Source organism: Pelodiscus sinensis, chromosome 3 (assembly GCF_049634645.1).
Source record: "Pelodiscus sinensis isolate JC-2024 chromosome 3, ASM4963464v1, whole genome shotgun sequence".
Taxonomy (NCBI): domain Eukaryota; kingdom Metazoa; phylum Chordata; order Testudines; family Trionychidae; genus Pelodiscus; species Pelodiscus sinensis.
Genome location: NC_134713.1, coordinates 158,596,869 through 158,620,990, shown reverse-complemented (window position 1 = coordinate 158,620,990; position 24,122 = coordinate 158,596,869). Strand labels below are relative to the sequence as shown.

Genomic DNA, 24,122 nt, shown 5'->3' with positions numbered 1-24,122 from the left:
GCATCTTGGGGCCTTCAAAGTATTTGAAGGCTTCAATATCTGAGACATAGGTGAGAGGATTATTCTAAGAGGGGTGGGTGAGATTCTGTGGCCTGCACTGTGCAGGGGGTCAGACTAGATGATCATAATGGTCTCTTCTGACCTTAAAGTCTATGAGTCTATGAGACATTGCAGGCTTGCTGTCAATTCCTGCATCAGCGATGTGCTGCAGAATGTCCATACCTCCCATGATCTCCACGCGCAGCATGAAGCAGAAGAAGCTCTCAAAGCTGATTTTCATGTCAGTTTTGCCATATTTGATCACCATCAGGTTACAGACTTGGTTGCTGTGTGAAATCCCTGTAGAAAGGAAGAAAGACAACAATAGGGCACCTTACCGCCATCAAGAGCATCACAGGGTAATTGCAAAACTAACAGGACTTTGCTCTTCTCCAGCACCAATGTGTTTGATCAGCATTAACTATGTCTCCCAATGAGGGGCTGACCTAACCCAGTACTTCAGGTCCAAATTCCATTCCCCAAACATGATTCCAAACATGGAGAGAATCAAAAACTGGATCATCTCTACTCACAACATCCACAGAACATATAGCAAACAATATAACTATTGCCTCTACCTGCCACTGCAGTGCAACTACCTCTGGGATGAGGCACAGAAACTGTTTAGCAGCAGTATAACACAGAGTTTAGGTAAAGAGGTGAAAAAGAGTATCTGGCTGAAACTAGTAGGGAAAATTACTGGAGCAACAAGAATGATTACAGGTCTAGAGAACATGACCTATGAAGAAAGACTGAAAGAATTTGGCTTGTTTAGTTTGGAAAGGAGAAGACTGAGGCCGTGTCCACACTCAGGGGTTCTTTCGAAAAAAGTACCCTTTTTTCGAAAGAACTTCCCCTGCATCCAGACTCAAGCCGCGTTCCTTCGAAATTATTTCGAAAGAACGCGGCTTTTCTTTCGATGGCGGTAAACCTCGTTTCACGAGGAAGAACGCCTTCCTTCGAAAGTTCCTCTTTCGAAGGAAGGCGTTCTTCAATGTAAAGAGGCCGTCTTCGAAAGAGAGCATCCAGACTCGCTGGGTGCTCTCTTTCGAAAAAGCGGATTTCCTCTATCGAAAGATCCGCCTGCAGTCTAGACGCGATCTTTCGAAAGAGGCTCTTTCGAAAGAAGCCTGCAGTCTAGACATAGCCTGAGAGGGGACATGATAGCAGTTTTCAGGTATATAAAAGGGTATCAAAAGGAGGAGGGAGAAAAATTGTTCTCCTTGGCCTCTGAAGATAGGATAAGAAGCAATGGGCTTAAACTGCAGCAAGGGAGGTTTAGGTTGAACATTAGGAAAAACTTCCTAACTGTCAGGGTGGTTAAACACTGGAATAAGTTGCCTAGGGAGATTGTGGAATCTCCATCTCTGGAGATATTTAAGAGCAGGTTAGACAGACACCTGTCAGGGATGGTCTAGACAGTATTGGGTCCTGCCATGACAGCAGGGGACTGGATATGATGACCTCTCAAGGTCCCTTCCTTTTCTAGTGTTCTATGATTCCATGATTATCCCCACACCATGTTAAGGGTCTGGGAATCTCTCTAAGTCCATGTTGGCTTTTTGCCACACAACTAAATACAGGTGATTTCACCCCAAGTGTCTTGCAATATTTGTGCCTGGAAACACACGCAAAGCACAGCCTTTATAATTTAGTGTATATAAGTGCAGTACTTGGATTTGGAGCTTATCTTTCCCCTCTTTATTATAGCTAGTTTTGAATATTACCTATTCAAATGACTATCCCTAGAGGTTTTTAAATCTCAGTTTGACAAAGCCCTGGCTGGGATGGTTTAGTTGGGGTTGGCCCTGCTTTGGGCAGCGGGTGGGACTTGATGACCTCCTGAGGTCTCTTCCAACCCTGTAGTTCTATGATATTATGTAACCAACCAAATTGACTTCAGTTAAATAGATGCATGCAAACTGCCAATGAATCGTGAGCCTTTAACAGCCCTGATCCTTAAGAGAACTGAATGAGTGAATCCTTGTTCCCTTGCAGAGACTTACTGAAGTTGGTGTGGCTCTGCCCAGATGCAGGGGCCCACTCATGTAGTTCTCCTGGCATAATCAGGGCAAAAGATCTTAAAGGAATGAAGTCTGACACTACTACAGTGGGTGTGCCTGTCTAGCAGACACACAGGGCCAGATCCTGAGCTGCTGTGAGTCAGGATTAGCTCCACTGACTTTGATGGAACAGTCCTGATTTGTACCAGCTCAGAATCAGGCCCTTAAATATCTACCCTTCTTCCCCTCCACTGAACTTAGTCATGACTCTGCAGAGATCAGATAGGTTCAAAATAGGGCTTATAATGGAGGATTAACTATAGAGTGATTGCCTTGCTATCCCAGTAGAGAGCTGCCAATGAGACATGGATATACTATAAACAACGTTCAAATGAAACGTCATGCTGCAAATCACTTTCAGAAACCAAGGTTTGGGATCCTTGTGACAATGGTAAAATAGACTAAACCTGAGGCAGTAATGAGGAGGGCAACTAGCAAGCATACCAGAGGTAGTAACCATCATGGAGCAATGTGCAAGTGTGTGTATTGTCTGCCTCTTACTGGTATTTGGCACAGTCTTTTAGCTCTTTCCCAGTCAGAGGATTTTCCAGACCTGCTTACCTGTCTCCTGCACAGCTGCATGCAATTCCATTAAGTTCAGATTTCCTGATCTAGCAACATCTTTCTTCAGGAAAACTTCCTATTAAAAAGAAAAGTCAAACAAATGAAAGAAACAAAAGTTATTCTGAGTATGTTGGAAGGGGAGATTCATTTATTACACACAAACCCCTCTTTGTTATGGGTGTAGCACATCAATGAGGAGGTGTCATTACTTAGAAGTAGTAGTTTAGGAAAGAAGCAGGTTTTTCCAGCTGGTGGGAAGTGAGAATCTCCATTAACTTCCTCTGCAAAGGAGCCACAGAGGTGGGAGTTGTAGCTGGAAAAGTGACAAACCAAAAGTCTGTCCTTATTTACAATCTGACTCCAGTGAGGTTTCTCAAGGTGTAAGGTCAGTGCAGGATTTGGACCCAAAGAATTTGTTGGCAATGTATTGAAGCATTCATGCAGGGATATGGTGTTCCCACATGCAAGAATATGTCCTGACTACAGTTAGCAAGATCCAGAATTCTGTTCCCAGATGAACCAGAACTCTGGGACCTCTCTCTAAATCATTTAGGGCTAGATGAACAAAGGGACTTATGTGTTGCAATGCTGAACTTCCAGTGCCCTGCCACCTGGTGGAATTCACACCCTGAGTTAGATACCCAGGCTCCTAATGCCAATGCACAGGGCAAGCTAGGTGCCTAAAAATGGGATTCTCCGAAATGGAGAGTTGCCCCAAAAGTCATTGGCTACGTCTAGATTGCATCCCTTTTTCGTAAAAGGGATGCAAATTAGAGGTATCGCAATTGCTAATGAAGCGGGGATTTAAATCTCCCCCGCTTCATTAGCATAAAAATGGCTGCCGCTTTTTTTCGGCACGGAGCTTTGCCGGAAAAAAGCGCCAGTCTAGACGCGGATCTTTCGGAAAATAAAGCCTTTTCCGAAAGATCCCTTATCCTTTATTTTAAGAGGCATAAGGGATCTTTCGGAAAAGGCTTTATTTTCCGAAAGATCCGTGTCTAGACTGGTGCTTTTTCCCGGCAAAGCTCCGTGCTGAAAAAAAGCGGCAGTCATTTTTATGCTAATGAAGCGGGGAAGATTTAAATCCCTGCTTCCTTAACAATTGCAATACTTCTAATTTGTATCCCTTTTACGAAAAGTTTTCCGTTAAAAGCATTTTCGAAAAATAGCATCTAGATTGACACGGACGCTTTTCCGCAAAAGCACTTTTTGCGGAAAAGCGTCCGTGTCAATCTAGACACGCTTTTCTACAAAAAAGCTCCGATCGCCATTTTCGCAATCGGGGCTTTTTTGCGGAAAACAAATCTGAGCTGTCTACACTGGCCCTTTTGTGCAAAAGTTTTGCGCAAAAGGACTTTTGCCTGAACGGGAGCAGCATAGTATTTCCGCAAGAAGCACTGATTTCTTACAATAGGAAGTCAGTGCTTTTGCAGAAATTCAAGCGGCCAGTGTAGACAGCTGGCAAGTTTTTCCAGAAAAGCGGCTGATTTTCCAGAAAAACTGGCCAGTCTAGACACAGCTTAGACATAGCCAACAGATTCATAACTCTGGGCCAGAGAGCAGTACTATATATGCTTGAGGATCAAAACCATAAACCCTCTCCAGGGGCTGGATGCCTCAATCCTCTGGTGGATCATAGCCCCTAACTTTCTTATTCCTCACTCACATAGACAGCAGATAAATTAGGGATTAAAAGCAACCCCCCTTTTCCCTCCCCCCACCCTCGGTGAAAAAAGATGCTGCACCAGCACTGATCTTTCCTGGCCATCTACCTCTTACAAAGGGGTATATCCTGCCTCACTTCTGGTGACTGCCCTGCTTAGGACTATGTAATACCCTGAGTCTTGACAGGCAGGCAATTTTCCCATCTAGTTCACTCCCCCATGATATTTCATAGCTACCCAGAAAATCAGACAGGTTTCTTGGGCTTTAACGGTTTCCTAGCCAACACTGATTGAGAAGTACACAGGGAAGTAAATAAACTCTTTTTGTACCATATAGAAAAGCAGCCGCTTCCACAGGAGCCTGAATTCCTGAATACTCAGTGTGCCGGTGGTGTTAAGCTTAGTAGAAGAATTAAGGTTGATAGTATCTTGGTAAAGTGGCGGAGATTCCAAAACGTGGAAAAAAACCTCAGTCACTGTAACTTTACACAGCAATAAAGGTGATGATTCTGGGGTTTTCCCTATGAATCACTATGGGCTTGCTACTGATTTCAATGACAGTAGAATCTGACCCTTTACCAACACCGTTTCATCCTGATTGCATTGTTCTTATTGGGAGTTAGGCAGGGAAATACCCTGATGGTGTAGAAATCACAACAAGTGTCCCTCCCCCAGGAAAAATAAAACTCTGGGAAGGTATTAGGTGCGGAAAATGAATATACGACTGAAGGCAAAGGATACATCCAGCACCGCCAGGATACTTTGGCAGGCATCCAGACTAAATCTCAGCTGAAAGCTCTGGAGACCTGGAAAAGAGAGGGCTGTTACAGTGAATCACTGAACAATGCTCATAAAAATAGACTCAAAGAGCCTGAGCTTGCTGCCCTTGAACCTCAGTGGTGAAACTGCCATTCAATTCCCTGGGGATAGGATGCCCCCCCCAAATCTTTTGTGACACTGTCCATCTGATTTACAAGGCACGTCATTTGTGATTCAAGCCAGGGAAGGTAAAAATGTCACAGAGGGGGCCAGGTTTCACTTTCAGCTGCACGGGGAGTAATTCCCATGGGAGACAATGGCAGCTCCCTGCAGCCATGTGGTGAAAAACAGAATATGGCCCATTCTCTGTAGCTAATACAGAAAATAGCAGTTAAAGAACACCCCGCATGGTAATCCCAAATAGGATTTACTGAATCACTTGATCTCCTTGGGCCTAATTCATCTGTGGTGCAGCTCCACTAGCCAGAATGAACTGAAACCATTGTGCTCAGTGTTTCTCTCTCTGTCTCTCAGGATACATCTAGACTACAGGGTTTTTGTGGGAGGTATCGCACAAAAACTCCGCCACACCCACGGAATGCGTTTGTTCTTCCGCTTTTTTACACGGAAGAGCAAACGTGCTCTTTCGGGGAGCCCTGTATACCTTGTTTCATGAGGCATAAGGGCTCCGCCAAAAGAGATGGGGCCAAATGGCGGAAAAACCTCTTCCGCAAAAGCGACTGGAAAAAGCGACGCAAGTTGTGGAGTGCAATTTTCGTAGCTTTTTCTGATAAAGCCCCATAGTCTAGACCTAGCGTTACAGACAGCTGCTAAACTCATAAGCATCATTGACAACCTAATTCTAGACATTGCTGGCCATACATGTGTTACATGAAATGAAACAGAAACTAATCTTGTGGCAAATCAGATTATCTGTAAACTTCCACAGAGCAGACACCTTAGCTCCCAGATCCCTACTCTACAGTAATGTAATCTCATCACAGCTCTGTTTATCAAATATGCATCTTGCACAGTAAAGTTCTAAAACAAATGTCTTCAAATTGATTGCTGAAGAAGTGTAAAGACACTTCAGCTGGCTTGGTTAGTTTCCTTGCAGATTTCACAGTGTGAAATGGGTCACTTCTGAAATGAAGGTAAGAAAGCAATCTTCATTCACCATTGAGAAAATGCAAGGAATTTGTAACCCTTCAGATGTTTAATCACTCACAGACAGGTGCAATGAAAGAGACTAGTGCTGGTAAAGCCTGTAACTAGAACTGACCAGAACATTTTCAGCAATGTATACTATTGCCTGCAACATTTTTCAGGAGAAAGGCCCAGTTTTGACAATTGTTTTACTTGAAAAAATTGGAAAAAAGTTTTGAATTTCCAAAAATTTTAACTGATATTTTCTATCAAAACTTGCTTGTTGTCTGGTTTGAAGCTGGATTGAAGCTGGATCTCTTGATGATTACCTGTGTTCTTTATTCCTTCTAAAGCACCTGGCATTCAGCAATGTTGGAAGACAGGATACTGGGCTGAATAGGCCATTGGTCTGACCTAGTATGGTCGTTCTTATGTTCTGTCTTTAATTTAAGCCAATTATAGTAAAAAAGTTGAAATTAAAAAGAAATGTTTCAACTAATCAATTTTTTTTCAAACTTTCAGTTTGTGCAAATATTTGAGATTTCATCCCCATTGTTGATGGGAAAGTTTGTTAAAGTGTCATAAGTTTTAGCGTGAGAAAGCCATTGCTCAATTCTATTCATTTCACTCCCACACCTACATCAGCCTTTTATCTGCATAAATATAAAGGACTCAGCCAACTTATTACTTAGAATTGTTGAGCATTGTGGTTTTGGGCCATATCTGGACCAATTTCTGACAAAAGACCCTTGCTGGTGTGGGGGAATCCAAGTTGCAACCTAAATGATCAGAAAAGGTTCAGACCCAGGCTTTCAAACCAGCTCCTCCACTCCTAGAATTCGGGGAACAGGGTTCAGGAGTTAAGGGTCCACCTCAGGCTCATCTCTAGCTAGCACCTCATTCATGTTACAAAACTGTGATCTCCTCGCACTTACTTGTCCAGACCATGTTATTCAGGATCCTCTGGAGTTGGACAGCATTTATTTCAGGATGCTAGGGGAGAGAAATGCTATTGTAATAAGTTTGCCTTCCTCTAGATTTCCCAGCATGTCCTGTCTTCACCATCTTTTGCCTTTACTTTTCAACCCCAGTCTGTCTACCCTAAAAAGACACCCATTGACTCTTGGGTTGTGAGCTCAGACTTTTAGGCTACATCTACACTACTGCAGTAAGTAACTCTCATGTAAGCAACTCCAGTTAATAGCTAATACCTATGTTAACTTTCTGAGCCCACCCAATGTAAATTAGTGGCTTTCACAAGCCTAAGCAGACTCAGAGTGAGCAGATTACTTATGAATTTGAGGAAGTGTTTTTCTCTAACTGCTGTGTTTCTCCACTGCTTATACATTGCACAGCTCCTTGAGAGAACTTAACGCTGTACCTCACACTGAACTCCTACGTTCCCCACTAGGCTCCAGCACCCACCCGCTTCTAACTTCCCCAGTACTTCTGACCTTTCTTTGCACAATTGCTCATCCCCTGGCAGAGCAGCAACAGGCCTTGGGGAATTGCCTTTTGCTGGTAACGTGTACACTTACTTGTTCAAAGTGCTTAGTGAAGAAATCCTCCCAAACTTTGCCTTCATGTTTATCAATTATTTCCTTTAGGGAACAAAAAAGTGAATGTTAACAGAGGAAACAGAAGTATGAATATACAATGTACAATCCCTTAGGATAGGGGTTTTCAAACTCTGAGCAAGCCAATGGCTGGCCACGAGACACTTTGTTTACGTGCACCTCCAGCCAATGGGAGCTGCGACCTAGAGTTTAAAAATCCCTGACTTGGGACATTTTTCCTGAATTTCACTGCACTCCCTGGGCCACCATTACTTCTGCAATTACTTGTCCAGCTCCCATTGTGGTTTCCACTTTGCTGGTGCATAAAAGGAGAAGAGTGGGAAGGGACACAGGTTAATAAAAGGGACACACTGTGAAGGCAATTGGAAGAGAAAGCATGACAATGAATTGTGATGATCTCACCAGAAAGAATGGTTTGTACGGCAGCAAAAGAACGTAAGTGTCTGCTGTCTGTCTTGCTCTGAACATGTATACCTGCCTATATAGAGATTCTGTCTATACAGCAAAATGTAGCCTTTCATTCTTAAAGGGCTGTAACCCAGGAGCTCATATTCCAACTCAATCCCCTACCCTTCTACCCCAGTTGTTGCCACAGGAGAAAGACAAAGTCCTCCTCTGAAACACAGCTTCCAACAGTCTACCACCTTGGTTCCAACTAACCTTGGAAAGGATGAAACTTGAATTTCCGCCCATTTCACTGAAAATAGAAAAGAATGGAAATGTTAGGAGATGTCCTTGAAATTAGTTGTCTCTCTTATTGCATGTGAGTCTTTGCCTGTCATCCATGCTGCCTCTCTCTGTTTCCCAACACTGCTGCAGTGTCTACAGTAGGGCTTTGTCTACACTGCAGGGTTTTTGCGCAAGAAGCTTTTTGCAGAAGAGATCTTGTGCAAAAACTTCTTGCACAAAAGTGCGTCCACACCTCAAAAGCACATCACAAAGACCACAAGCTTTTGTGCAAGAGAGCGTCCACACTGCATGGACGCTCTTGCACAAGAAAGCTCTGATTGCCATTAACAGAATGGCCATCAGAGCACCTGTGCTTTTTTGGATAGGCTCTTTTTGCGCAAGAAACCTCTGTTAAGCGTCCACACACGCCTTTTTGTGCAAGAGCTATAGCGCAAAAAGGAGTTATTCCTTGTGGAGAGAGGAATAACTCTACCAGCAAAAGCCCTCTGTTCTGTCAATTTACTGTATTTCTTTTCTTTTCTTTTTTTTTTGAGCAAAAATGCTCTTGAGGTGTGGATGCTCAGCGGGTTTTTGTGCAAAAACCCTGTAGTGTAGACATAGCCTAGGGGTTTTTTCCTTTCACCACTGCAACTCCACTAGTGGAAGCAGTAGTGTCAATATGGCTCTAGGCAGCTGGTGGCATTTAAGCACTGTATCAGCTAACCCTGCCCTGAGCAAGTCTCCAGGATGAGGTGGGAAAAAGGCAGTAGCACCTAGGGTGTTGTCTGCACTACAGTTCTCACCACTGCTACCAATCAGGGAGCTGAGCCAGTCATAGCAGCAGTGGAGAACATAAGGGGAAATCGCCTAGTGTAGATAAGGCCAGTGTCCTGCCTCTGCCCGGAGCACCAAGAAGATGCAACCAGCAGGGAATGGCATCTTCTCACCGAAGGATGTGTTTCCTGGAGAAGACCCTCAGGACAAACTCGGACTCCTGTTGGGGTTCTGCAGTGGAGGGGACAATGACGTAGCTGCCAGGCTGCAGCCGGAAATCCTGGGTCACTTCCCGCTTGCTCATGAAGAGATGCCTTTGGTTGATGGAGGGGTTTGTGGCAAAGAATTCTGGCGGCAGCCTTCTGTTGCTTTTGTAGTACTGTTCAGGGAAGAAACAAAAGAAATTCCCATTGGTTTCAGGTGGACGTTATCAAGTGGAGCATCCCAGGGGCTTGCCTAGGGAAACCCTGCCCTAGCTCGTCCTCTTCCATCCTCCCGTTGGGTTGTCCTTACGGTACATTCTCATTGTCCAGTTTTTAAAATGAACATGCGACGGGACAAGAGTGGCCTTATGCCGCCTTTGCACTCTTCTTATTCTGGGCTGCTGTAGGGGTATTTGCACCCCTCCCCACAGTGAGCATTATAACAGCCAGGAGCTGCCCTGGGCACTACACTTCCCAGAACAGTCCAGAACGGCCTGTGCTGAAGGCTACATTCCCAGCTTGTCCCTTCATGCTCCTCAGCTCTGCCCCATGTACAAAAGGTGTTGGGCGGAGGGTCACGGACTTAAAGGACCGCTTATGCAGGGGCCCTGCACAGCGCCTGCACCAAGACAAAGTATCCAGGACCATAGTGGGGTGAGGAAAGAATCCCACCCTAAGTCTTTGATACAGCTTCACGGCTTCCACGTGCTGATACCCCAAGTCCTACTCAAGGACACAGCACCCTTTGTTTTTACAAAGCTTTTATTCAGCAGGCAAAAATACTTCAGCCTCCTTATGTCAGCCGTGCCTCAAAACAGCTCAGACATTTCACTCTCATGCCGAATTATGGAGCTGCTATTCATCTCCTTTTCCCCATATTTCTCTCATGCGAATGGAGCAATCTTTCACCTAAGGGAACATGGGGCTGCCCCTCTCCATGCACCACATATTCCATTCATAGCTTTTATGCCTCTGTCAATACCGTGATGCACTGTAGCTCCAACTCCAAAAACAGTCTCGGTTTGACACATCTCAGCATTAATCTCGGTGTTCAATACAAAACTGAAACTGAACTCCCAGCCCCGGGGTCTCCTCACTAGTGCTCTCCTAATCAGTGTCAGGCCCACGTGTGCTAGCAAATTTAATCTCACTTGTGTCCCCGATGGTGCCCTGTAATACTCAGTTCAGAAAGAGCCAATTTCTGCAGCTACTCTTTCTACCTGACGGTAATTTCAAATATGCCGGAGTGACCATGTGCTAAGGTGATTTCTTCACCAATCCAGGTTCACGGGGGCCCTGATTTTGGAAGTGAGTTACGTGGTTAGCAGGGCCAAGGGTGCAGGACTCACAGATACAAGCCATGAGACATCAACAGAAGGCGGAGAAGGACTTACCTCTGCGCTCACCTATAGGGGAAAAAAGAGAAGGCATCCATCAGACAGGAAGTTCAGACTCAGCCCTTTCGGTCACACCTAATAGCAGATGCAGTTTAATAACCGGAAGCCACTCAGGAGATTCAATGAGGCTCTTTAGCTTAACAAGCCTGGATTCCTCCCTTCAAAGTCCTTTCCCAGGCCATCCATAGCCCATTCACTAGCCTGGGCCAGTAAAGCTGAGGTTGCTGAAACACTTGGTGCCATTAAAACCCTCAGAGCTTTCAACAGTCAGGAGGGAGCTCCCTAGAGAAGGGGACCTCTTGCTAACGTGGCCCACAGGGCTTTGGTGCTGTGACTGGAGCTCGGAGAGGCTTTGTACCCGACGGAGGCACAGTGAGCCTACGATTGAGCACAACTGTGCACCAATAATGCCAGCTCAAGTCTGCAGGAGTGGGAGCAGCACAGACTCCCCGATCATTAAGCTCTGTGTTTCCCCAGAGCTGCTGGGAGCACACAAGCCACTCTTTGCAAGGGGGATGGCTGGCACATCAGTGATCCAACCAGGGACCTCCAGAGCGAAAAGCAAACTCTGACAGCCTGAGCTAAACCTCACCAGTAGGAGCTGGAACTGACTCACATCCTCTCTGCCTGGGGCATAAAGGGGGAAATCGTAACACACATTCACCAGCGGGTTACACGTGGCTGCAACATCACTCCTGGGGTTAGCTCCTTCCCCTCCCCTTCACCCATGATGTGATTTTGTCCTTATGGGTAGTAGCCTAAGAAGAACTCCATATCTAGCCTCTGCCCATGCAGATCGTAGCCCTTCCCCCAGCCCTGGTGCACACCTGCACGTTTATGCACACACACACGTGCAAGAACCAGGGTTGGGCACGACAAAATCCAGTTCACACTGGGGTGGCAGGAGCTTCTTTACAGCCCTGCAGTCTGCCAAAGACCTTGCAGACACACATCACATCCCATGCTCAATAAAAAGGGCAAGGAAAGCCATGTCTGGAGAGGCCCAACTCCACTGAGAGCTTCTTGGAGGAATGGGAGCCACAGGCAGAGATGGAGGGGAGAGCACAGAGTGGACTGGACTTTTCAGGATATATAACTCCTAGGATCTGCAGAGCTCTCCTTAACTTTGGAGGGTTAGGAAATTTCTCATACTGGCCAAGCAATCCCACTGCTGATTTCTACTCACCTTGAAGATGGACAACCCTATGGGGAGGGGAGGTGCGTCGTTTCGGTGTTTGCTTCTGGGTTTCTGGATCAGAGACACCAGCATGCTGCAGGAACACAAGGACCTTTTGCTGCCGTCACCCTGGTAAACATCCAGCCAGTACTGGGGGTTCATCCAAAATGTGTCTGAGAAGCAAAACATAAAAACCTCCATGTTTGGTCATTGTGTTTCCATGTGACACCTCTGCTTCAGACAGAGTGGGGGAAGTGGCTTATCTGTAACCCTCAGAGGCCCCAACCAAAGTCAGAGCCCCATTTCTTAGGTGCTGAACAAACACATAGTACGAGATTTTCCCTACTGGGAAAGATCTTGCAATCTAAGCAAACAAAACAACAGGTGGGAGGAAGGAATAATTTTTCCTCAGTTTAGTGGGAACTGTAGCCCAGGGGTACCGATTGCCAAAGTACTGAACACCAGTATTCCCTATAAGATGCGCACGTGTGCAGCTGCTCGGGAGAACCTCAAATGCCAACTCACAGCTAGATTTTGTGTTTCTTTTGGTGGTGCACATTGGCACATGCCCTGGTACACATAAAAATTATTCTGCACATGGAAGAGAAAGATGAGCGGGACCCATTGCTGAGCAGCTGCAGTCCCCACAGACGTCAAATGGACTAGAATTGAACCTACCTCCTCTAAGTACCACAGTAGACCCACAACTGCAAGACACTCCGCTCCTCCTTAGGGAGCAGCCTGATTTCTGTGGTAATGGAGAATAAGTGGGCAATCTTACCTGTTCATTGCCAGACTTCCTCACCTGTGTAAAAGTTGGTTATGACCGTGTAATATGGGATTTGGGGTCCTGAACCAAACTTTGGGTTGCTTGAACAAAAGCCTTTCTCTACTAATTATACAGACAAGTCTCAATCCTGATTCCCTAAAGTGCCCCCTCCCCCCAAGTTCTATTCACCTGTGTTGGGATTCATCCTGCCACCTGCCGTGCTTCCTTTGACCCAGCTCCCAGTCTGCAGAGAATACATCCACTTCTTACCATCTTCCTGGCTCATCAGGTCGGGAGATAATTTACAGATGATCAGATCTTCAAAGTGGGTCTTAAAATCTTGCAGAGACATCCTGTGAAAAGGCCGCCATGAGAAACTGAGTCAGCAGCCTGGTCTGTGGTGGTTAAAAAGTGGGTCTCTCCAGCACTACCCTACTCTGTGTTGCACAATCCTAGGTAGCAAAGAAGTTGATGTTTGCTCCAACAGCAGCATGCAGCACTGGTGAATGCATAGCTAAAGGCCCAACACATGACAGCAGCAGAGAAAGATGAGTATGGGAATGCAAGCAAAAGAATAAGTATAATGCAACTGGTTGCAACATTGCCACCTAGTGCCAAAAATATACGGGATTGCAAAGCAATTGAACAAATGCTCTTTGCCTGAACAAAGCTTTGCCTGGGTTTGTGTTGAAAACATGATGACAAATAGACTTTAAAGTCAGAAGGGACTGGACAAAAATTCTTGCTCTGCTCTTTGAAAGTGTGCTTGATTTCACGCAGAAGAGCACTGGTGTCATACAGGCTGCTCCTCACATCCCTTTACCACGAGTTGGCAAGGTAGCAGCTCCATGTCATTTCACCCTCTGTTCATTAAAAACAGAAAGCGCTCCCGTTGTTATAGAGCATCATACACATCTCTCCTCTCAGCAGGCAGCAGAAAGATGGCAGGTTAAGCTACAGCATTAGCTCTGGCCTTCGCGCTGACTGAGGGAGAAGAGGAGCTCCCAGATTCATAGCTCCATTACCAGAATTCTCCATCATCCTGGTTTCTCCGCAGCAAAATCTTCTCCTTTAGGCTGAGCAGCTCCCAGTTTCCAGAGCTAGGGACAGAAAAAAGGCAGATGATTTTGAAGGGACGACAAACAACTGCTCCAAACCCATCTTCAAGTTCAAAACGTTCAATACAGATATCTAGTCTAAAAATCGCTTCCTGCTGTAGCCCATCTTTGGCCCCACACACTTCACAGTTAGCATTAGACTCTGTGGTGGGAACACTCACAATGGCCTGGAAGAACAGGAATAGAACCCAAATCCCTGTAGTCCTCCCAAAGGATAGGCTTGAACTAAAAGAAAATCCCTATTAGCTGCTAGCCAGAGAGAGCCTGTGAAACACAACTGAGCAGTTCTGATTTTCTCCTGGAACATTAGTGTTGGATAGCACATTGGCCAGTAGAGATAGAGGCTTTCCCATTCCATGAGCATTTTTGAGATTTTGAATTATTTTCTGTCGACATTTTGTGCCAAAATCTCAAAAATTTTCCCAGATCAAAAATTTTTTAAAATGGGATCAGGTTAATCCAAATATTTGATTTTTATAATTCTGAAATGTTTTATTTCAATTCTGGAATTGAAATGTTTTATTTCAATTCAATTTTAAAATTTGATATATACAAGTTATACACACACTATAAATTACTTAATTTTTAAAGAAAACATTTTGACCTAAAAAATGGAACGTTTTCTACCAAAATGGAGCATTTCAACAATTTAGAAACTTTTTTTTAATGGGAAGTTAATTGAAACAGGCCTTCTCCTGAAAAGAAGACAATTTAGTTTCAATTAACCAGCATTTTCCAAAGAAAAGATGTATTAGAAAATTCCCAACCATTTCTACTGGCCAGTTCATTAGATTACACATGCTGCTTCCAAGTATTTAAAATGTAGCCTTTGGGTTCTATTTTGTCAGCTCTGTGTCAAAGGACATGTAATAGACAGAATATTCTACATAATAAATAGGATAGTACCAGAAGTAGCTGGGAGTGATTTACAAGTCCAGCCTTCAATATGCTCTTCATTCTATGCTTCAGTGTGGCCATCTATTATGTTGTCACGTGGCATACACAAATCAGAGGAAAGTTACTCTCTCATCAGACAAGGCAAAGTCCACACACAAAAATTTTACCCTCACAAAAATTGAGCCAACAGGATTTGTGCAAGGAGCTAACTGGAGCTGCTAAAGATGGAATCCGCCTCAGCCTAAAATGAGGTTAACACACAGTCCTTTTACAGGGCTACCACAGAGTCCTTTTACAGCCATGGAGGAGCATGGCTACTATTCTTATGCCGTCTTTGGGGGGAAAGGAAGTTCCAGCCACTGCATCCATGTGATTCGGTGGTCCTGTCACCTCTTCCCTCACCATTTCTAATTGTACTTTCCACTTTGTCATAGTCAGACCCAGCCTGATGCCTACTTCCCCGAATTGCAGGAAGGTCAGACCCAACCCCACTCTAATCTCAGAATCCCAGAAGTTGCAGGATATATAGGATCTTGCATGATTTGCAGACAAAGGGGTAAATGTTCTGAAATAGGAAAGCAGAAGATCACCTTACAATTCTAGCTGTCCTGGGAGCAGCCTCACTAGTAATCAGAAAATACTTGCGTCTGACGCTGATCACTACATGTTCATCATTTTGCATTACACAGAACCCCCTTTACATTAGGTTTCTTTGACAAAAAAAAAAGTAGAACCAACATTCTGTGGTTTAAGCGCTTGGAAGCACCATCTGTGAAATAACTAAATTAGTTGAACTGCCTTAGCATTGGCTGATCGAGCAGAATACCTCCATGAACTCGTTGCCTTGAAACCAAAGGGTGTCTGAAAGCGGACCCAATTGTTCTCTTAATGCAGGTGTCATCAGCACTAATTTGTGCCTGCAGGTGGCAGCACCATTTCATCCACCCACGCTTCTCCTCATCACTAGCCCCTTCCTGTTTCAAACTCACCTATGGCTCCAGGCTCCTTTCCATTCAATTTTCCCCCATGGATTCCTCAGTCTCACCAAATATTCCGGTCCATATTTGCAAGTCACCTGCACAAAAAAACATTGAGTTTACCAGGGTCTCTGCAGCCTTTGTCTGGTTTACATTTGCATAACATGCCAGAGAGTAACGTGGTGACTCCTGTCTTTTACTGATGTCAAGAAGTGTGATGAGAATGGTAATTAGTTGGCCTACAGTGATTAAGTGTCTTGCCCAAGGTCATGAAGAAAGCCTGTGTCTACGCCTGGAATAGAACCCAAAGCTCCATAGTCCTAGTGCAGGTCTTCACAATAAAACCACCCTCACACTCCAACAGCTGTGTGACTCCATAGCCATCAACCTGCATATCTGAGGCAGGACTGTGCCATCAAGACCACTTCTCACAGTCGGACTAACAATCCAAGCTTAAGATGTTACTACAAGAACCTTAAAGTTAGCATTTTCTGAATCTGAATGTAACTGGAGGATTGGACGGGGGAGCATTGTGCCTGGCTTAGGGGGTGGAGAGAGGGTGGAAGGGGGTATCCTTACTCCTCACTTGCCTTCTTGTGTCTTTGCACAGGTATAGCAGCAACACTTGCGCGCCCCTGCATGCAAAGACTGTTCCTAGGCAAATGCTGCTGGTAGCCTCCCCAGACGTGGCAGGACTGTGGTCCCATGCACTAGGCTCACCAGAGTCTGGCACCCTGCACTTCATTAACAGGACCCTGACTGGGCCTCTCACCTCTCGTTCCAAAGGCACCTCACATCAGTAATGGCCTAACGAGGTTGTAGCAGATGCCCCCACTTCCCAGAATTAAAACAGGCCAGCCCCTTTCACTGTAAGATAAAAGGAATTTAGACGGCTCTGCTTGGCATGCTCTGGTAGGTTATACCATCAGCAGAGCCCATGAGTCAATGGCAGCCTGAGATCTGTGCTGAGGTTGAGCCAGGATCCCCTATCCTTTATTCATGCTTGGGAAAAGAATGTGGTTTTGAAAGGGAACCTGTCCGAAGCCACCCTGATATTGCTGAATAGGGAGTGGATGGCATGTACACCCAAATCAGCACACTGCTTGCTCATGGTCTGACCAAAGGCTCCAACAGGGACTGCTGCAAGTTTGCAGCAGGAGGACCTGCCCTGTCCTTACCTTTCTAATACCAGTGATCGTGTAGGCGTGGCCTGCCACCAGCCCATTCTTTAGGACCCTGGTTGTCTGCAGATAGGGAAGAAAAAGAGAAAACAGAAATAAACATATCAAGAAAGCAACAGCTGAGCCCAATGCTGCCCTCAGTGCTGAGGTGTGGCTCCCAGTGCAGCCAATGGGAACAATACTTGTGTGCATGAAGATAGAATTTGGACCACTAGCTCCTGCGGCAAAAGTCTGATCTGGGCTCCCAACACTGCTTAGCCTGCAGAGCATGTGGAATGGGGAGTTTAGCTGCACCCATTACAAAAAAAGGGACCATTTGCAAATTTCAGATGTAGGTTTGTATTTCAACTCCACTTCCCACCCCATAGTCTAGACCCACCCTCTCAGATTAGAAGAAATAGGGAACACCAAGGACAGTTTAGAAAAGAGCTGCAAAACTCTTACAGAAATTTGTGATTTGTAAATACAGAATTTGAAACATAACTATAGAAAAATGAGAGAGAAAAAGATCTGTATAATAAACTGTTGCTCAGCTGGGTGGAGGGAAATATTCCTAGGAAAGATTTGCTGGTGTTGGTCTATCCATCCATTTGACATCAGACTGGTTCTCACCCCTATATGTGTCTGGCATCCCATGAGAGATCTGCTGTAGGCTGCTCTTGTCAATATATTCCACAGATGAGGAGGAGCCTCGGCCAGTTTTATAGTCATATTAACTCCGCCTGTAAAATCCACCAGTGCTTCTGACACATGCCCAATCTGCAGATCTTCATATGAGCCATACAACCTAGAAAGAGAGCTATCAGTTTACCCACTGTTTATTTGTTGTACAATCATAGCTAATAAGGATGGAGTGATATTAGAGAGAGACAAATCCCAGGACGGGCTTGAAAAAACAAAGTGAAGATTGAGATCCATTGTAATTTTATACCAATCCTCCTTGTTCAGGAAGACTGGAATATAAATAATTGATTTCAAGTTTGGAAGGGACTTCTGGTTTCATGTTTCTACTCTAAGCCCCTTTGCTAAGCAGTACAGAAAGGGTCTTCTACACTATTTCTTTCATAATCATATCTTAGTTTCTTCTGAATTTCAATTGCACCATTAAGATTTTAGTCCACTGTCGGATTTTCCTCACTCATAACATTATTTCAGAACATCAAAGCAAAATGGTATCTTCTGAAGTTTTAGCTAGTCTCTCGTTGACTCAAGAAGAGTAATTCATTTCCCTGCTTTCATATTGTCTCCCTTCCAATATTTATTTTTAGAATTCTCTCCCTTTCTGTATGGTCATTTTTAAGACCAAATACATTAAGTTCCTCCAGTCTCTCCTTGTAAGTTTATGAAGGCGTGTATCACCCAATTTGCTCTTCTCAATGCTGTGTCTTTCCTAGTGTTGATGGCTAGAGGTGAATTAACAGCCCTGGAGAGTGGCAATGAAGTAGTCACATGTGACTTTGTGGAATGGTTCAAACCGAGTCCTTCCATTTTTGGGTGCTCAGCAGGAGACATCTTAAAAGGGTCTGATTTTTAGAGGGTGGCTGCTCAGCCCTGTGTGAAAACTGCGCCTCTTTAAGATTTCTCAGCTTAGATATCCAAAAATGGAGGCATCCCAAATCAACAGTCATTTTTGCAAATCTTGGCCTAACGTCCTATATTGAGTCACAGAATAAATGCAGGGCTTGTAGTAGCAATGCGAACTTCCCCACCCCACCAACTATTTCAACCCTGCAGAAGGAGAACCATCTCCCACGGTCAGAAGATATTTCTGTCTCCATGACCACTCTTTCTTTGGATCATTTACAAGGGGTGTAACTGGTACTAAATTATCATGCGGGTGTAGCTTTTAATTCTTAAAAGCATGGAGATCAGAACCACACAACATTCCAGATGTGGCAAATTCTACCAGACTTGTTTGTTAGAGAGACAGAACTGCATATGAAATAGGCAATAAACAGTAAACAGTGAGGATCTGCATAAGACCCCAGAGGCACTGGCTTCCTTTGGGTCCAGGGGCTGCTCAATCCCTCACTCCACCTCAGGCACTGCTCTCACCTGACCCCTTCCCTCAACCCCCACCTCCTTCCTGCCTCTTTCTGCCCCCATTCCACTCGAAACCCTGCCCCAACCCTTCACCCAACTCTGTCCCCACCTCACCTCTTCCCGCCCCCTCCCCTAAGCATGCCCCACCCCCATTCCTTCCCCTTTATCCCAGCGCCTCCTGCATGCCACCAAACAACTGATTGCAGCAAGCAGCAGGCGCTGGGAGGGAGGAGGAGGAGCTAATCAGCAGGGCCACCAGCAGGTGGGAGATGCTGGTGGTGGAGTTGACTGCCAGTGGGTGCTAAAACCACTCATTTTTTCCTGTGGATGCACCAGGGATGGAGTACCCACAGCGTTGGCACTTACATAAAGCACAACACTTCACTTACTTGGCATATGCCTTCTCCAAAAGGGCTCCCCAGAAAATATTCTTACAAACGGAGGACAGAAAAATCAGCTGACCCGACTCATTGACAGGCAGTCGGTCGTCTACCACCACATCGACCCATTCGCCAAAGTGCCAAAACTGCCAGGGGAAAGGAATGAGCAAATATTTAATTGGGAAGTAAACTCCCCTTCAGCAATAGAAAAGGATCCCCATATTATCGATGAGCTGTAACAGGCTGCCAGAGTACTGTGTTAGGGGGTGATGACTATTACGCTCAGTGGGCTCTGCTGACTCACAGGTGCAGCTGAGAGAAAGGAGTAGCTCTCATGCTAAAAGAGAGTGTGCAAAGATATGGAACAAATGGGTCCCGAGGGAAGGTGTAGGAATTGGGAAGACTTAGGCTGGAATAAGATAACCATAAAGGCAGCCAAAGCTGGGTAGAGGAATTGAGCTTTTTATATTCACCAAGAGGGGTGACTTTATTTTGACTGAGTGAATCACTTCATTTAAAGAGGGGTTGGGATGATTCCTCCTTCCTCACTTGGGTTACCTGTTCACAGTTCTCACTGAGGGCAAAGGGAACTGCACATGGAATAGCCAAGAACACCATCTTAGCCAGGGCACCAGCAAGTATAATGCATGATTTCTGTGGCCCTCCGGTGCTAGAGGGAAGAATGCTTACCCGGAAATGGAAAATGCCAGCGTACTTCCTATCAAAGCTTTGGTACTGAGGCACAATCACAGTCAAGATGTCTCGGTGGAATGTCAGCGCTTGCAAGGCGGCCAGAAACCAGCAGTTTTCTGTACCAAAAGAATAAGCCAATACTTTGGAGTGGAATCAAGAATGTTTGCTGTCATTGACAAATATTTATGAAAGAGGCAATGGGTTGGATGCTTTTAAGTTATAACTTCATAAAAAAACTTGGGATGAGCTAGATTTGTGTTTTATTAAGTCAAAACAAGTTTCTTGGTTTAACTGTCCTCTCATAGTCTTTTTGGATAAAAGACAAATTAATTTGGAATTTCACAAAAAAGAATTTTTCAGTGAAAATATTTAAGTGTACATTGAAAAAATAACCACATCAGCCAATACATCAGGGGCTCATTTAACTGTACATCCACTAATGTGATCTATGCCATCAAATGCCAGCAATGCCCCTCTGCCATATATATTGGCCAGACTGGATAGTCTCTACGGGAAAAAATTAATGGACACAAATCAGATATCTGAAAAGGCAACACACAGAAACCTGTTGGAGAACACTTTAATCTGACCGGGCACTCATTAATAGATCTCAAAGTCATAGTGTTGTTTCAGGCCAATTCCACAATCCAAATACACGGGGAAGCATTGGAACTTAACTTCATTTACAAGTTTGATTCCTATCAGGGAGGAATGAATAAAGATATTGTCTGTCTCACACACTACCTTCCACATCCTAATGACTTAACCAACCAACCAAACAGTGGGTACTGATAGAGGTGCAAATTGTTCTTATCAGCTTCTTGTAACTTGAACAATCAAATTCACTATTTTTTCTCTCCCCCTCACCTTCCTTCCCTTACTTATTCTTGGATCTGGACTTTTAATACTCCAGTCATCTGAAGAAGTGGGCTGTACCTACAAAGACTCATGGTACCATCTACATGTTTTGTTAGTCTTTAAGGTGCTGCAGAACCATTCAAAGTTTTTTAAGTTTTTACAAAAGAACAGTTCTTCACACACCTTCACTGACTTACCCGCCTTCCTTCTTTCTTTCTTTCTTCAAAATAGATGCAAGACAAGGGTAACACACTACCTGCCTACATATACATATTGCAGTAGTCACAAGCCCTTCTGCTGTCCATGTGATATGAAACACATTACATGCTCTAATAACTAGGCACAGAGATGAAACTTCTCTTTTTATCCTTTAGTAAGTATCACACTTTACAGACAAGTATGAAGATGAGATCCGATCATATTCCAGCACCATCACTAAGAAACATCATGTTTATGGCATAAAGTAGAGCTTTCAACTAGCTGTGGCACTTCTCATCTCTTTGGTTCACATCTTAGCTTAGAACACTACCGATTGAACCTCTCTAGTCCAGCACCCTGGGGACCTGAGAATTTGCCGAACCATAAGAAGTTAATACTGTCTAGCAGCATTACCAACACTTCCACAGCTTCCTGGGCTCTTAGGAAACATTTAGGGGTAAATTAGAGCTAAATAACAGCACAGAACACTGAGACTGGTGGCTGTAAACAAATTTTATGCGACCATATGAAACTTGGCCGCGCCCATGATAAGTGGACAGCTGGCTAACTAAAATCAGGCCGGACTATGGATGTTGCTGAACTAGAGAGTGTCAGACTAGAGAGGTTCAACTTGTGACTTGTATGTTGAATGTATTACACAATTACCTAATCTATATTATATACAAAGCTAGAATGATATGGAAATCAACTCTCTTTTTATGCAGTCTTATATCATTCAAATTAAACAATTGCTGTATGTGTTTACATCTATACTACATATAAAAAGGAGAAATCAGTCTTACCTAGCAATCCTTGACAGAGATCAAGCTGTCTTGTGTTTGCAGGATAAAATACTGGATTTTTATGTAGTTCCTGGAATATACAAGACCCAAAAAGAGAGAGAGAGAGAGAGAGAGAGAGAGAGAGAGAGAATGTCAAATCATTACAGTGGTCCTGCAGAAACCCTACAACTGAATAGCTTCTTCTGAAGCCACTTTACCACTAATGGAGTGAGTTTCTGAGGAGTCAAAGGTCTCTTTCACATACAATCTCATTGCTTCTGGCTGGAGGTCTAGAAGATGGTGTAGGGAAAACACCTCACTCCTTCTTGACTAGACTTGGTTGAATCGGGCCTTTTTTTTTCATTGTTAGCAATTTCAAAAAGGAAAAAAAATCTTTCTGGGTTGATCAAAAGCCTGTGTCTCCCTTTGAATGGTTTGTAAATGTTTCTGACTTTTTTTTAACAACATGAATGGAACCTGCAAAACCAATAATCATTTCGAACTGAAACACCAAAATATTTCACTGTGAAAATGTGACAGTGAAACAATGTTTGAAATGAACAATTTGGTGGAACTGACACAAATTCACAAATCATTTCAGTATTGCCAAATCTGCATTTGTTACCAAAAGGAAAATTTGAGCTGAAAAATTTTACCTAATTCTATTCCTGACAGGGCTGCTTCTGCTGCTGAGCAGGTCAGGTGTCAGCACCGGTAATGATGCCATGAAACAACAATACAGTTCTCACCAAGGCATTGTTTTTTGTGGTTACAGAGTAAATGATTTTTCATGATACATTGGTTCCTCTCATAGTAGAAATACACAGCAGAGCTATACATTTATTACCTTAAAGTGTTTGGATTTCTTTTAGGGATAGCATCCTTAACTTTGAATTTCCTGTATTTGAAATGCCTGATTTGGAGAGAATTAAAACAATCCCTGTCAGGTTTTCACCCTTGGGTTACTGTCAACCTTAACTTTGACAACATTTCTTGTCTTGGACTTCTACAAAGCTACTTGTTCTTCGATCTTTAGAGCTGCATTTTTAATGCATGAACGCAAGGATTCTGATGATGTAATCCATAACAGAGGCTACCTCCTATCATGTCTTCACTGCCTATGACTGATAACTGGGCTAGACAACAAGGGAAAAAATTGAGGGCTGCTGAAGAACTTTCTGTGGCCATAAAAATGCCATAAGCAATAGTTAAGAAAGAAGACATATTATTACTCTCCAATGCCTCTCTGGTCAAATTCATTAAGTAAATGTCAAACTTCTCATTCACTTTTATTATCCTTATACTGCCACCTTCCCCATCAAAGAAATGCCAAGCACTTAAAAGACATTTAGCATGATTAAATATTAACTCTTACCCCAGATGAAACTGCTCAACCTGTACTTAGGCAAGCAGTCACAGAGTACTGCTTGAGCTGATCCTTGGACTATAGGACCCTGTGAGGTGGGAACCCCTTGAAGGTCAGGCTGGAGCCTGAGTCCCAATATCTACACTGAAATTAAACAGCTCCTTATGTTGAGCCCCATGAGCCTGAGTCAGCTGGCACAGGCCAGCTGCAGGTGTCTAACCTCAGGGTCGATATACCTACAGCCACAGCACGCCACAGGCCTACAGTCCGAGCGTTGCCATTGCAGCATGCTCTCTGCAGGGTGGGAAGGGAAGGAAGCACACTATGTTCCCCTATGAAATTTTGCTAGGCTAGCACCAAAGCAAATGAGAAGGAGAGGCAGCCTCCCTTGCAAATGAGGCATTACTACAACAGCATGGGGATTTCAGAGCACAAGGCCTCAAACCCACTCATGGACTTCCAAGGTGCATGGATAGAAGTACAACATTTGGAGCCTTTTCCAGAGCACCAGGACCACAATGGCTCATCTATTCAATCCTGCTCTAACCTACCACTACATTACTACTGCACCCTCTGTCCCCAGCAGGACACTAGCTCACATCTCTGAGAATTCCACAGATGGAGAGAGTGAATATGCGACTAGCAGCACTAGATAGTGCAGGCCAATTTCAGAGAGTCAATGTGACGATCACACAGTACACCAGTAAAGGAAAGGGAGAGAAGAGAGAAAGGAAGAAAGAGGAGAAGGATGCAAACAAACAAACAAATAAAATAAGGCTCCATCAGGGAAGAAGTGAAGAAGCTAAACCATATAAGGGACTAATTCTG

The 24,122-nt window shown here is 44.3% G+C and overlaps 1 protein-coding gene across 1 annotated transcript in view; it reads right to left on the bottom strand.

The window, feature by feature from the left end:
- The window catches only part of LOC102444821 (calpain-14), a 48,659-nt gene that overhangs the window by 5,444 nt on the left and 19,093 nt on the right, over window positions 1-24,122 (bottom strand). Inside the window, exons 4-20 of the mRNA XM_075925329.1 lie at window positions 21,950-22,019; window positions 20,088-20,206; window positions 19,407-19,543; window positions 17,587-17,761; window positions 16,972-17,037; window positions 15,806-15,891; window positions 13,827-13,901; window positions 12,991-13,154; window positions 12,032-12,205; window positions 9,429-9,636; window positions 8,473-8,509; window positions 7,774-7,836; window positions 7,171-7,228; window positions 5,072-5,136; window positions 4,661-4,729; window positions 2,664-2,742; window positions 223-339 (exon numbers count right to left, since the gene is read on the bottom strand). Of these exons, the coding sequence (XP_075781444.1) occupies window positions 223-339; window positions 2,664-2,742; window positions 4,661-4,729; window positions 5,072-5,136; window positions 7,171-7,228; window positions 7,774-7,836; window positions 8,473-8,509; window positions 9,429-9,636; window positions 12,032-12,205; window positions 12,991-13,154; window positions 13,827-13,901; window positions 15,806-15,891; window positions 16,972-17,037; window positions 17,587-17,761; window positions 19,407-19,543; window positions 20,088-20,206; window positions 21,950-22,019 (1,762 nt within the window). The remainder of the gene's footprint in view (window positions 1-222; window positions 340-2,663; window positions 2,743-4,660; window positions 4,730-5,071; window positions 5,137-7,170; window positions 7,229-7,773; window positions 7,837-8,472; window positions 8,510-9,428; window positions 9,637-12,031; window positions 12,206-12,990; window positions 13,155-13,826; window positions 13,902-15,805; window positions 15,892-16,971; window positions 17,038-17,586; window positions 17,762-19,406; window positions 19,544-20,087; window positions 20,207-21,949; window positions 22,020-24,122) is intronic.